General features: G+C 35.5%; 1 protein-coding gene across 1 annotated transcript; it reads right to left on the bottom strand.

Moving 5' to 3' along the window:
* Positions 1 to 1,582: 1,582 nt before the first annotated feature.
* On the bottom strand, positions 1,583 to 10,374 carry LOC123523196 (ceroid-lipofuscinosis neuronal protein 6 homolog). Its single transcript, XM_045300893.2, has 7 exons — positions 9,524 to 10,374; positions 8,894 to 8,987; positions 6,795 to 6,893; positions 4,990 to 5,178; positions 4,228 to 4,283; positions 3,640 to 3,768; positions 1,583 to 2,575 (listed from the first exon to the last, which is right to left on the bottom strand). The coding sequence occupies exons 1-7, from the start codon at positions 9,607 to 9,609 to the stop codon at positions 2,314 to 2,316; spliced, it is 915 nt and encodes a 304-aa protein (XP_045156828.1). The 5' UTR covers positions 9,610 to 10,374; the 3' UTR covers positions 1,583 to 2,313.
* Between the last annotated feature and the right edge of the window lie 4,506 nt (positions 10,375 to 14,880).

Genomic DNA, 14,880 nt, shown 5'->3' with positions numbered 1-14,880 from the left:
TTGTTTTAATGAGGTGATCATTTGACCCAAGTTTCATGAAAATCTTTCAAGGGGTTTAGGAGACAGAGAGTGGACACGAAATGTTACGGATGGACAGACGGAAGGACGGACAGAGACCATCCTATAACCCCCACCACTAATGGCAAGAGATTAATAAGCAGACAAATGGTCACATTTCTCAAATTTACTCATTCTGTATAATTATGATCGAGATCAAAGAAAACAAATCTATAGTAACTGAGCTGACATTGATAAATTCAAGGGTCGTAACTATGGAGATACTTATCCGATCTGGCTGGTTATCAAACCTGGCCTTGGTTTTGTATAGAGATACAAATTCTATAAAAAAATTATTTAGTTCCAAGACAAAATGACGTAGTAAATGAGAAGAAAAGTTGCAAGATTTTTTTTCAATTTAAGTCAAGTGCCTCTGTCTGAATAAATTTGGGAGAAGACAAGTTATAATGATGCTACAGACCAAGTTTGATGAAACTCCATCAAGGGTTTCATGAAAATAAGTCATTTAAATGTATTTCTATTTTTAGCTTTAGCTGCCCCTAAAAGGGGCTAAGTGCCTTGATTTGAAAACAAAAATGGGAGAGGACCTTATTATTGTGCTACAGACAAAGTTTGATTAAGATCCATCAAGGGATTCATTAAAAGAAATTGTTCAAACGTATTTCTATTTTTAGCTTCAGTGGCCTCTAAAATGGGCCGAGCGCCCAAAGTTGAACAAAGTTGGGTGAGGGCCTTGTAATGATGCTGCAAAGCAAGTTTGATCAAGACCCATCCAGGTGTTCACGAGAAGAAGTTGATTAAAGGAAATTTCTATTTTTAGCTCTTTTGGCCCAAAAAGGGGCCATGTTCCCCAATTTGATTAAATTTGAGAGAGGACCTTAAAATCATGCTACAGACCAGTTTTGGTGAAGATCAATCAAGTGGTTCATGCGAAGTTGTTTGAAGGTATTTTTGTTTTTAACTCTAGTGGCTGCTCTAAGGGCCAAGTTCCTCCATTTGGATAAATTTAAGATAAAATCTGATATTGATGCTAATGACCAAGTTTGATGGAGATCCGTCAAACAGATAATGGGAAGAAATTGTTTAAATGTGTTTCTAGCAGCAACTACATGAACAAAATTAGGACAGGACCTAAAAATGATGCAATAGACCAAATTTGATGAAAATCCATGAAGCAGTCATTCTTTTAAGATCCATCTAGCCCTTTCTAAGAAGTTATTTTACAAAAATTCTATTTTTAGCTCTGGCAGCCCCTAAAAGGAGCTAAACTGAACGGTTTTAATAACATTTATAAAAGTCCATGGCAGGATGCTGCAGATGACCAAATTTGGTATAATTCTGACCAATAGTTTCAGAGAAGAAAATATTACAGTAAAATTGTTGATGCAGGACGATGATCCGCAGGCGCAGGACCAGCCATCTTTACTTTTAGCGTTCCTGAACAAAGTTTAAGTGAGTTAAAATAAGCAAATGTTTATTTTTTCACATGGCCCTAGCAAAGCCTGCCTGAATAACCAAACAGCAGTCAAGACGTTTAGGGATTTGAAAATAAATAAGATCAAACAACATTACAAAAATTTAATTCATTCAAGTACATTAAATTTTATAACATGTATTAGTAATCACTGATTTTCAACCTTACTAATTACAAACACACACACAGCTCAATATCCAAAATTACAGGTGTACGTACTCTTGTGCTTACAGTATAAACTACAATTCCATTTTTTACTTAAATGTAAAAACATAATATACTGTGAAATCATAAATATTCATGGCAGACTTCTTTTTGTGCGTTTTCACAACTGCATCAATTCATGAACAAGGAATACACTAAATTTTTATTCATTTTGTCTCTTGAAGTTGAAATATAAATGAATTTAATTCTCAATGAAATAACCATTCTGGATCAAACCGTAAAATTTCATGCCCGTGAAATGATTTAACTGTAAAGAAAATTACATTATTAAAGCTACTCGCCCACAGTTTAGATGAAAGTTTTAAACATGTTCATTTCCACAAAGTTTGATATAGAATGTACATTATGACACTGAAACATGATAAAGTGGGTGAAAATAAAAGTCAGATATTGGTAAAAATGCAAGAAGAATGTAAATTGTCTGCATTATTTCAAAAGCATTGCAACAGTTATTTATCTTCTAATTATTTTTCGCCCAAAATGTGTGGGTTAGACCCTTTAATATTTCACCTTACCTGAAATAAAATGTACAGGAAACACTATCTCACCTTAGCTCGAATTAAATGTATTGAAACCCCTACTGACTCTATTTCACCTTATTTCAAATACAATGTATAGAAAGCCCATGGTTCCGGTACATATATTACACCCGGGTATTTTTTCCTTAGTACAGAATCATTCCACAACACTGCTACCCACACAATAGTTAACAACATTGTAGCCAGGAAGGTATAGAACAGAAATCTTCCATTAATGTCTAGTACAAGTTTTCTGGACTTTTTCACCAGAACTATCACAAACATGGCTACACATGTAATAAAATACACTATAAATATCTGGCCTTCAGTCACCAGGTACCTGAAATATATATACAGAAAACATAAAATAACTACAACTATGTTACTTGTTACTTTAAAAGCTTCAAATGGAAAATAAAATTTTTTCATTACATTTAACACAAAAAAAGGTTCTCAATTTTTCCTATAACTGAAACAATTTAGTACTTATCCTCCTCGTTAATCCTTGGTAATGATTTTAGTGAAGTAAGAATGAAACTTTTGGGTCTTTAATCAGTAAATCTGAGGTCTTCGGTTTGAACCGTGTATAGGGGGTCACAACTTTCAATCAGTATTTGGCATTTTGCAATTGTTTCTTCATTAGCAGGTAATTTTATGTTTTATTAAAACATAGCTAAATGGTGAACAAAATAGTCCTATCAGAATTATCTCCCTTGATCTTATGTACCTCTCTTTACTTGTTTGATGTTTTGAGTCACTGTGACTATCACATCTCTCATACAGTCTTTCAAGGCACTTTATTTGGCAGAACAAACTTAATTACAAATAAAATCATCAAAATTTTTATATCAAACTGACTGGTTCTGCCACTAATATTGTGTTGAATGAACTATTTCTCTGGATTTCCCCCAAAACAGGTATTTTTAAACAGGTAAAATTTCACTAAGTTATTGATTCTGAATGTCTTGGTTCTGTAATATTTTGTTCTCTTTTAAATAACAGAAAGTTTTTTAAATCCAAAAAGTCATTTTAACATGTCAGCATTTCAAACACACACAACAGAGTCACAAGTTCCCTAGACCAGACAGTCTGGTTCAGAACTTATATATTTATAGTACTCATACCAGCTCAAAAGGGATATAGCAGATCTATGCATCGCAGGGTTCTGGATTGATCCCCAGGTAAGACAATTTGATAAAAGACATTGTGTCTGAAATCATTCGTCCTCAACGTCTGATTCATGTGGGTAAGTTAGCAGTTACTTTTACTTGTGGAAAACAGGTTTGTGCTGGTACAGAATCCAGGAACACTGTTTATGTTAACTTCCAGTCTTTTCATAACTGAAATACTGTTGAAAAACGGAGTTAAACACAAAACAAACAAACATTTATACACAACTCTTACCAGTAATATACTGCACTAACCACCATTAAGAGCCACCAAGCCAGACTAGACTTTGCAGCCTCAGTCTGATGTCGTGGCTGGAAACACCCAAAGAAGTACAAAATGAGGCTGGCAAAAAATGGAATATACCTGCAACAGAAAATTATGTAAATGTTTTATGGATTACCATTACACATGATTTATACAGGGTAATAAAAGTTAAGCTAATAGATAACAAATACTTAAAATTAAAACAAGTTTGTCAAAAGTTTTGAATGCAGCAGAAACCCTCTTAACTGGGACCCTATGAAAAGCCAAAACCTCTCTTAACAGGGCACCTTGAAAAGCCAAAGAACCTCCAAACTGAGACGTTTGGAAAGCTGAAAACCTCCAAACTGGCTTCACCTGAAAAGTCAAAACCCTAAACTAGACACCTTGAAAAGCAAAAGCAAAATTACCTCCAAACTGGGCCACTAAATCATTCATCTCTTCAGTGCATTGCCCTGAAGGCAAATCAACTAAAGTATTCATAACTTCTCCAAAGTACATGCAAAAACGAAACCTGTTATTTTGTACTTTTATATCAGAAGTGTTCAGAATATAACTTACCACATCAGATGACCAATTTCTTCATCATACAAGTATAACAACTCAAACGAGTCAACCTGAAATAAAAAACAAAGTTCTATGTTTGTGTTACCTTATTCAAACAGAGGCGTATGAGCAAGGGACCTCCCCATCAACATTCAAATTGGAGGGCAATATTTTGACTTCCATCATAAATTTTGATCCTATAGTCTCATTTTCAATGAAAAAGTAAACAAGAGGGCCATGGTGGCCCTATATCGCTGACTTCATTCAAACAGGAATACAATGTTTTTAAAGGTTTTCATACATAAACATTTAGTGAACACCAGGCAGAACCAATTCTGACCACAGAGGCATGAGCAAAGAACTACTGCACCATTCTACATGCTAAATATCTAAGCTCAGTGCATTACTGTTTAAGACAAGAAGATTTTTTAGTTAATGTTCATGTGATAAACTGTGTGGATTTATCAAGAACTTTGTGATCTACTTTATGCAAACGTTCGTGAACTTTAGGACTTTGGCTTAACTGAGAATTATAAACTAGATATTGAACAGATTTGACATTGTGATATCTTTAACTTCATGGAAAAAATAAAATTGTAAACTATCAACCAACTTGGTGTCAATCAGCATTCACAACAGCCAAAGCTTTCTCAATTGGCCTAGGACACAGTTTTAAAAGTGCTAAGCACCCCAATATCCCCAGACATTAATTTTTCAATTAATAAATAGAGGTTTATATTTAAAATATTTGAGATTTTACAGTATAAGGCAACATACAAGCCCTGGTGGGTCCAAGTTCTGCATCATGGGATTGTCCCTGACAGACAGGTGTAGCTGGTACCCGAGGTGCACTAAACGATGATCTATACTGTCACCAACAAGATGTATGCTGGCTCCCATCACAAATGTTATAATACACAGGTATACCAAGGTAGATGACGGCTTACGAGGACACCGGTCTAACAGCTGAAAACCAAATATTGAAGAAACAAAAGAATTACTAAGTATATCTGCACAATTTTGGATCCCCTCTTATATTAGGAAGGGACACACTGGGCCCACATTCATCACTTTGACAATTCTGAAATCTAGACCCAAAATGTTCAAATTTACAATAAAACTCCATACATGGGAAAATGATCCTTGAAAATAAGCTCAGCTGTTAGTTAGTAGCTGAAGAAGACACATTGTGCTAAGTTTCACGATATTTATGACTTTCTGTAATTTAACAATGATCAAGCAAAAATTCACAAGTTACTTAAAACTTTGTTTTAAAACAGGCCTTGTAACAAACCATAAAACATAAAACGATTCCGTGATATTCTCTAATGTTTATAATTACAGATTATAGCAAGGCAGAATAATATTTTTCATCAGGTATTTATTCAATATTTATTATACAAGATTTCAGAAACATAAAGGCTACACATATTTTGCACGTTATACTTAACATGAAACTATGCAATTCTCAACATGTAAACATCCTATATTGGCTAAGCACCTATCTTAAGGTAGTTCTGCATGTTTGGACCAATTTTTTTTCTAGATTGTAGAATTTGACTAAACCTATATTTTTTTAAAACTTCAGTATATACCAAGAATATTCAGAAAATAAAAAAAAACACAGGGTAGTATGCTTGATTTGTTTTTGCAAGACTGATGTGGAAAATTTGGACTTCGAGCAAGTTTTCAAACTGAGAGACTGTAGGAAATTACATTTTTGAGAACAGAAAATTTTCTACAATGTAGATTTTAATGAATCTTTTCATAGATAAATATATTTTAGTAAAACAAGAGCTGTCAGAGGACAGCAACGCAGGACTATTCAACAGCCTTGTCAATTGAATGAATATAAAAGTCGAAAAAGGGGCATAATTTTGTAAAAATGCAAAACAGATTTATGGGACCAATGTAATGTCAGTTTATCACAATGAATAAGTGTGTGAAGTGTCAATCCTTTCCCAGAAGTAGTTACTGCGATACCAGCTTACATACAAAAAATTAAAACGCCGATGCACAGGTGAGTCCACTAGCTCACCGATTCTCTGAATAGTCAAGCTAAAGATGTAGTTATGGAACCTGTGCACTGCATGTCAGATTATCACAGGGAACAAGTGTGTGAAGTTTCAATCCATTCCCGTTAGTGGGTACTAGATACATCTTGCATACAACTGATTAACAGATGTCAAGAAAGGAAACACAATTGTAAATAATACAAGCCTTAATATCAAAACTGAAAAAACAAGCCAACAGTTGGATAGAAAAACAATTTTGGCAAAAAAAAAGTGCCCTTCATCCTTTACCTAGGAAAACATAAAAATCTTAAATGAACTTGATTGCTTGAAAACATAATTGAGTCACGCCATGAGAAAACCAACAGTGGCTTTGCGACCAGCATGGATCCAGACCAGCCTGCGCAGTCTGGTCAGGTTCCATGCTGTTTGCTTTCAAAGCCTATTGCAATTAGAGAAACCGCTGCGGATGCGCAGGCTGGTCTGGATCCATGCTGGTCGCAAAGCCACCATGTTGGTTTTCTCATGGTGCAGCTCAATTATGTTTAAAGGCCTAAGGATAATACATACCTTAAGGATACAAAACGGTGTAATGACGTTATAAGCCATATGAAAATAATCTCCTATACTCGGTTTGTTAAGGGGAGACCATTCAAGAGGTACAAACAACTGAAAAAGAAAACAACAACAAAATTACTGATCTATAAAGATGTTTACATAATACAGATTACCTCCCCTGGCAACAATATTGATGCAAAATTTGCTAGCCAGTACTGTCAAGGGAGATAAATGCTTCAAAAATCAACCTTTTCCAGTGGTGTGAGGGAAGGTATATTAAAGTTTGACATTGGTTATGAAACAATGTGCTTTCAATCTGCATTACAGATAACAAATAATGTCAATGAACAGTCTGTCATTTGTGCTCCACCTCTTGATTCATAATTCATAAATAAACAAGAGCTGTCCTTAAGACAGCACGCTCAACTTTTCCCAGTGCTTGACTCTAAATTAAAGCTTTGCCAGTAAAAGGGGTATTACTCTGTCAAAATTCAAATCAGAGTTTTGGGGATTGTTTCTCCTGGTGAAGTCTTTGATAGTAATTAACTGTTTTAAGTTTCAAGTCAAAAGCTTTGATAGTAACAGAGATTATATGAGTTTATCAAAAACTTTAATAAAAAATTCTAAGTTAATTAGGGGCATAACTCTGTCAATATTTAAATCATGCGATTTCATGCGAATCAGGTAGAAAATTATGACATTACAAAAATTAGTAAGGTTTTTTATGATACTACGTACTAGTTTGGTTTTTGATTCCAAATGACCCAGTATCAAACCTGTCCAATATCTTATTGATACAAACATTTCATGAAGATTGGTCCAAAAATCTGATCCAAACTGTGTTAACGATAAAACTGTTAAATGCATGATGGACAACAGATGACAGATCATCTAGATAGATAGATAGAATTTATTGTGGTAAGATAGGCAATATATCATAAAACAAATAAAAATTCAACATGAACATAATAAATGTGAACTATAAAATGCAATTGTAGATGACATATAATCAATACCAAGGATAATACAAAAAGAGAGCATAAAGCTTTTTTATTTCCATTGTGGTCCTTTGAAAGGCAAATTAATCAAGTATTGCACATGTTGCATTAACCTTTACCCTGCTAAATTTCTAAAATGGACTGGTCCATCATTCAGTTTGGACAATACCATTTATTATTCAAAGGGGCGTTCACTGAAAATATACTGACTGAATAGTGAACAGTACAGACTATGATCTGACTGCGCGGATGCGCAGGCTGATCTTGGTCTGCACTGGTCGCAAAGGCAGAGCCACTTGCCACCAGCAGGCTGAAGGTTAAAGTTACATAGGACATGTCTTTAACATTTATATTATATTCTGATATGCTTGCCTCTGTTAAAACACTCTTACGCTAGAATAAAGTCACATTAACGTGCAGTGACGTCAAAGTTTTTGTTGCGACAAAGAAAGAGCGCTTATATATTTTATCCACTGTTTTAGGTTAAGGGCATATTAGAATCGAAATAATTTATAGCAAAACCATGTTTTAACACTGTTTATACACTCGGGCGGTAATACGTCGTACAAATAATTTCACTCGGGCTGCGTCCTCGTGATATTATTACACCCGGTCTATAACCACCCATCGTGCATAAATAGTGATAAAACACTCTTGCTATAAATTATTTCTTAAATAATTACAGAAAGTCGCTCAACATTGAACAGGTAATATTAAGACTCATACACTAGACTTAAGAAATAAGTATTATCTGCCAGAATAAAAAAAAAAATAACTAGATATAAAGCCAAGACTGACACAGTTTGCATAAAATCTACTTATACTAATAGCATACCATGAACTTTTAAACATCCCTGTTGATAGGGTGCTTCTATGTTAACCCTTACCCTGCTAAATTTCTATAATGAACTTGTCCATCTTTCAATTTGGACAGTACCATTAACTACTAAAAGGGATGCTTACCAAAACGATACTGACTGGTGAAGAATGCAGATCTTGATCAGACTGCACAGATATGCAGACTGATTATGATCTACACTGGTCACAAAAGCAGAATCAATGGTGTCTGCATGAAAAAGGTTCAGAAATGTTTTATAGAAAGTAAAGTCTTACAGCTGCTATAGGTCTTCCAAAGTCAAATATCCAGTTATCAAGTGCCAGGAACAGCCAGATATCCCAGTGAAAGCTGTTGGCTCCATGAAACTTTCTTAAAGTAAAAACAGAAAACTGAAAACTTGTACTTGATAATGTAAAAGAAAGCAATTCAGAAGGAACAATTTAAAAAGACTCGCCTGTCTCTTAATACATTCATGCAGATGTTTCCAAATTAACCCTTACCCTGCTAAATTTCTATAATGAACTTGTCCATCTTCCAATTTGGACAGTACCATTAACTGTTAAAAGGGGTGCTTACCAAAAAAGATATTGACTGAATGGCAAACAGTGCAGATCATGATCAGACTGCACCGATGTGCAGGCTGATCATGATCTGTACTAGTCGCAAAGGCAGAATCAATCGTGTTTAGCATAATAAGGGTTAAAAATGAATTTTATTCAAGCTTTGGTAACAGGCAAAATTAAGGTATATTAATTTTGTGCTTAAATTATGACAAATATTCCTTATTCCATTTGTATGTAAATGTCATAGATTATATGTTATCTTTTAAGCAATATATTTTGTAGTTGTGCAAACATTTTAAATATGTGGGCACTCAATGAATAAATATCTTAGATTACACTTACTTATCAAGTTTTGCTACAGAATCAAATCCCGACTCTACTGTAATAACCGGCTCTGGGTAGTCTGTACGACGCTTGCGAGTCGCCATGGTTTCCAAATTATTTGCTTTATATAACTCACTTTCAACTTTCTTTATAACAGAATTGTCAGCAACCAAATGTTTTGTATAACATTACCAAAAGTGATGATTTATACTAAATTTCATCAAACCCTTACCCTAACCTTATTACCCAAAATTACTTTATCATTCATTATAACAGTAAATTTATTTTATCAAACACAAAGTATGTTATCCTCATGTACATTGTTTTTGTCATATGCATCATAAAAATCACCCCTGGACATACTGATAAAACCTTTAGGTCAATGTATTATTCCTTTCACATCTTAGTTTTTCCATACATAAAATTACTCGTACTAGTATACTACTATGAAAGGTACAGAAAAGCAACCTTACAAAAAGCACCAGAGGAGAGCAGAAATGGCATTTTATCAAGTATAGCTTTTCTACATCTTCATGCAGGCTACACTTTAAAATTTGTAAACTGATCAACTTTCCTAATGTGCTGTCAGACCAATGTTTGTGTGTTAGCTTGTTAGCTTATATTGGTACCACACTTTCCCAAGACACTGTCAAGTGTTTCTATGTTAGCTTGTTAATTTACACCGGTAAAACACTTCCAAATGACACAGGCAGGCCAGTGTTTGTGTGTTAGCTTGTTAACTTACACTGGTTCAACACTTCCCCCAGACACTGTTAGACCAATGTTTGTGTGTTAGCTTGTTGACTAACACTGGTAAGACACTTCCCCATGGCCCTGACAGCCCAGTGTTGGAGCGTTGGCTTGTTAACTTACACTGGTTCAACACTTCCCCCAGACACTGTTAGACCAATGTTTGTGTGTTAGCTTGTTGACTAACACTGGTAAGACACTTCCCCATGGCCCTGACAGCCCAGTGTTGGAGCGTTGGCTTGTTAACTTACACTGGTTCAACACTTCCCCCAGACACTGTTAGACCAATGTTTGTGTGTTAGCTTGTTGACTAACACTGGTAAGACACTTCCCCATGGCCCTGATAGCCCAGTGTTGGAGCGTTGGCTTGTTAACTTACACTGGTTCAACACTTCCCCAAGATGCTGGCAAACCAGTGTTGGTTAGGTTGTTAACCTATATTGGTTCCAGACTTCCCCCAGGCACTGACAGACCAATGTTTGTGTGTTAGCTTGTTAACTTATGCTGGTTCCGCACTTCCCCCAGGCACTGACAGACCAGTGTTTGTGTGTTAGCTTGTTAACTTATGCTGGTTCCACACTTCACTCAGGCACTGACAGACCAATGTTTGTGTGTTAGCTTGTTAACTTATGCTGGTTCCACACTTCACTCAGGCACTGACAGACCAATGTTTGTGTGTTAGCTTGTTAACTTATGCTGGTTCCACACTTCCCCAAGGCACTGACAGACCAATGTTTGTGTGTTAGCTTGTTAACTTATGCTGGTTCCGCACTTCACTTAGGCACTGACAGATCAGTGTTTGTGTGTTAGCTTGTTAACTTATGCTGGTTCCGCACTTCCCCCAGGCACTGACAGATCAGTGTTTGTGTGTTAGCTTGTTAACTTATGCTGGTTCCACACTTCACTCAGGCACTGACAGACCAATGTTTTTGTGTTAGCTTGTTAACTTATGCTGGTTCCGCACTTCACTCAGGCACTGACAGATCAGTGTTTGTGTGTTAGCTTGTTAACTTATGCTGGTTCCACACTTCCCCCAGGCACTGACAGATCAGTGTTTGTGTGTTAGCTTGTTAACTTATGCTGGTTCCACACTTCACTCAGGCACTGAGAGACCAATGTTTGTGTGTTAGCTTGTTAACTTATGCTGGTTCCGCACTTCCCCAGGCACTGACAGATCAGTGTTTGTGTGTTAGCTTGTTAACTTATGCTGGTTCCACACTTCACTCAGGCACTGACAGACCAATGTTTGTGTGTTAGCTTGTTAACTTATGCTGGTTCCGCACTTCCCCCAGGCACTGACAGATCAGTGTTTGTGTGTTAGCTTGTTAACTTATGCTGGTTCCACACTTCACTCAGGCACTGACAGACCAATGTTTGTGTGTTAGCTTGTTAACTTATGCTGGTTCCACACTTCCCCCAGGCACTGACAGATCAGTGTTTGTGTGTTAGCTTGTTAATTTATATTGGTTCCGCACTTACCCCAGGCACTGACATGTCAGTGTTTGTGTGTTAGCTTGTTAATTATGTTGGTTCCGCACTTCCCCACGGCCCTGACAGATCAGTGTTTTTGTGTGTAAGCTTGTTAATTTTTGCTGGTTCTGCACTTCCCCCAGGCACTGACAGGTCAGTGTTTGTGTGTTAGCTTGTTAACTTATGCTGGTTCTGCACTTCACTCAGGCTCTGACAGATCAGTGTTTGTGTGTTAACTTGTTACGTTGGTTCCGCACTTCCCCCTGGCACTGACAGACCAGTTTTTGTGTGTTAGCTTGTTAACTTATGCTGGTTCAAAACTTCCCCCAGGCACTGACAGACCAGTTTTTTTGTGTTAGCTGGTTCAACACTTCCCCCAGGCACTGACAGATCAGTGTTTGTGTGTTAGCTTGTTAAGTTATGTTGGTTACGCACTTCCCCCAGGCACTGACAGATCAGCATTTGTGTGTTAGCTGGTTCAACTCTTCCCCCAGGCACTGACAGACCAGTTTTTGTGTGTTAGCTTGTTAACTTATGCTGGTTCAAAACTTCCCCCAGGCACTGACAGACCAGTTTTTTTGTGTTAGCTGGTTCAACACTTCCCCCAGGCACTGACAGATCTGTGTTTGTGTGTTAGGTTGTTAAGTTATGTTGGTTCTGCACTTCCCAAAGGCACTGACAGATCAGGGTTGTTTGTTCCCAGTTGTGTTTGAAAATCCTTACAATAACCAGTATTATCATTGACAGACTTGTTACACATGGAAGGACTGTTAATTCCATAACAGCAACCACTGCAGTGACAGCTGGACAATCGAGGTAGGCCCCAGTGTCATTCCTTACCCATTAAAGTGCCATTTAAGAGTAAATACAGTACAACTACTTCTATCATTAACTGTTAAATACTTGATAAAAATGGACTTACATAATGTTCATCATGTTTAGCTTAGCTAGTGTTTATATTACATGATAACAAAAGATTACACATTTTAGACTGACTGTATGAAGTAGGTGGTGTGATCTAAGATTAATGACACATTTACTATATATCAAAATTGAAACTAGAAAATATTCCTGTCTGCAGTACACAATACTAATCTCATTCATATCTAAAACTGTAAGTCTGCATGCAAGATATTGGCAGTCAGAAGGGTAACATCATGGTGACGTTACAATTTCCTTTCTCAAATTCAAAATAAGCAACAATCAAACAAAGAGTAAATTATGTCCTATCAAGAGACCATTTCTGTCAAGAGGTTACTTTTTGCCCTCACCTTAGGGAGTCTCCTAAAACAAGTTGTACTGTATATTGAATTTATATCAGAAACATTAATGATGAATATTGAACCAGCAAACACACAAACACAGGGCTGTGAATATGCAGATAATATTTTGCCAATACTGTAAAATCATTTATTTTCGTGGGCATGAAATTTCATGGTTTTGTTCAAAACCGCAATTTCGTGAGGATATGAACTTTTGAACATAAAATGAATGGAAATTTTACTTGTTTGTTGGGATTAAATTTCGTGGATTGACCAAACCACAAAATCCATGAAAATTAGTCCCCAACGAATATTAATGATTTCACAGTAATTTGATTCTTGAAAATAATGAAGTTATGACCAAAAGTTTAAAATAAGGTCACAGTCAAATATTTTCCCGCTTATAAAATTCATGTATCACTCTTTGTGTCATTAAGATATTAACTTCATATATAATATTATATATATTTGTTATATTATTATTTTATTTATGTCTAATTTCTTCGACTATACTAGAGTCCGCGTCAATAATATTTGTACAGTAAAAAATAATGTCTAAATGTATTCCCTATTTTTAAACCAAAAACTTACCATTTATTGTATTTCAAAATGTTATGATAATTCTTGCTGCCTTTACATATTCTGTTTTATAACTTAAAAGTACACTAACAGATGATTTAGAGACTTTGTAGAGTTTTGTAATAACTATGTAATATCTACTGAAATAACCTATTCAGTGCATCAATTTGTCTACATATTCCACGGCTAATGTAAGACAAATTTACATAAGAATTTGCCAGATGAAAATAGTATAATTTTTCTGCAATTAGACAATAAATAAATAAAAGTATAATATTCTGTATCGTTTCAATGTGCTATATTGCGAAACTGCCCAAGTGATCTGATATCGTCCACAAAAATTTAACAAAATGATATTGTCTGAAAAAAAAAATTCTTTAAAAATCTGCAATTAAAATTTCAATCCCAACATTAGATAATAGTTAAAACTCCATTTTCTCCCAGTAAAGATTACTATTGAATGGACATGATTTTTTTTTTTCAAATTTCAAATTAAAATCAGGAACAGTGTTTACAATTTAATGAAGGCGGGTCTTTTTTGGCTGTTCAGTCTGTTGTTTATTTTTTGTAAAAATTGACAGTTGTAGATTTATTATGATTTTCTTGCATTTTTTAAAAAAAAACCTAATTTTTCTCTAGTAAAAACTGTAGACTAGAATTGTGTCTGTAGGACATGGATGCCCTTACATACTGCGCAATTTCATATTAAAGTTCTTCACCTATGCAACTTTGAACCCATTCCTTCAAAGAATAATTATGAAAAGTTGAACATACAAAATTTCTTTACTATACCCTATATAGTGAAGTTAACAAAGGGCCATAACACTGGTCAAAATGGTCACATCAGATCCTTTATGGTCATATTCAGATAAGGTTGTGCATCTGAATAACTTGATTTCATTCCTTCAAAATGTGTATGAGGAGTTGAACACACCAAATTTCTTCTCTATGGCCTATTTTGTAAAAGTAAGAAAAGGGGGGCATAATTTGGCCAAAATACATGTAAGAATTATGTGACTGGACTGCTATCACCTCGTTTTATAATCCAAAGACACAAGTGAAGTTTTAAATCAATATCTGCATTAGTTTTGGAGATAGTAACTAATGGATGCAAAACTTTATCCAGGATTTCCTAAGTCCAAAAGGGGGCATAATTTGCCCAAAATACATGTCCAAGTTATGGGACTTGGTCCTGTGAGGTTGGTAATTGATCTAGAAAAAAAAACTTACAGAGCTATGTGCCTTTAAATGATAGCTATACGTACATGCATGCAAAACTTTTAGCAAGGTGTGACACCAATGCCAACACCAGGG

Source organism: Mercenaria mercenaria, chromosome 8 (genome assembly GCF_021730395.1).
Source record: "Mercenaria mercenaria strain notata chromosome 8, MADL_Memer_1, whole genome shotgun sequence".
Lineage (NCBI taxonomy): Eukaryota > Metazoa > Mollusca > Bivalvia > Venerida > Veneridae > Mercenaria > Mercenaria mercenaria.
Note: the sequence above shows the minus strand (reverse complement) of the source record. Positions and strands in the feature narration are given on the sequence as shown.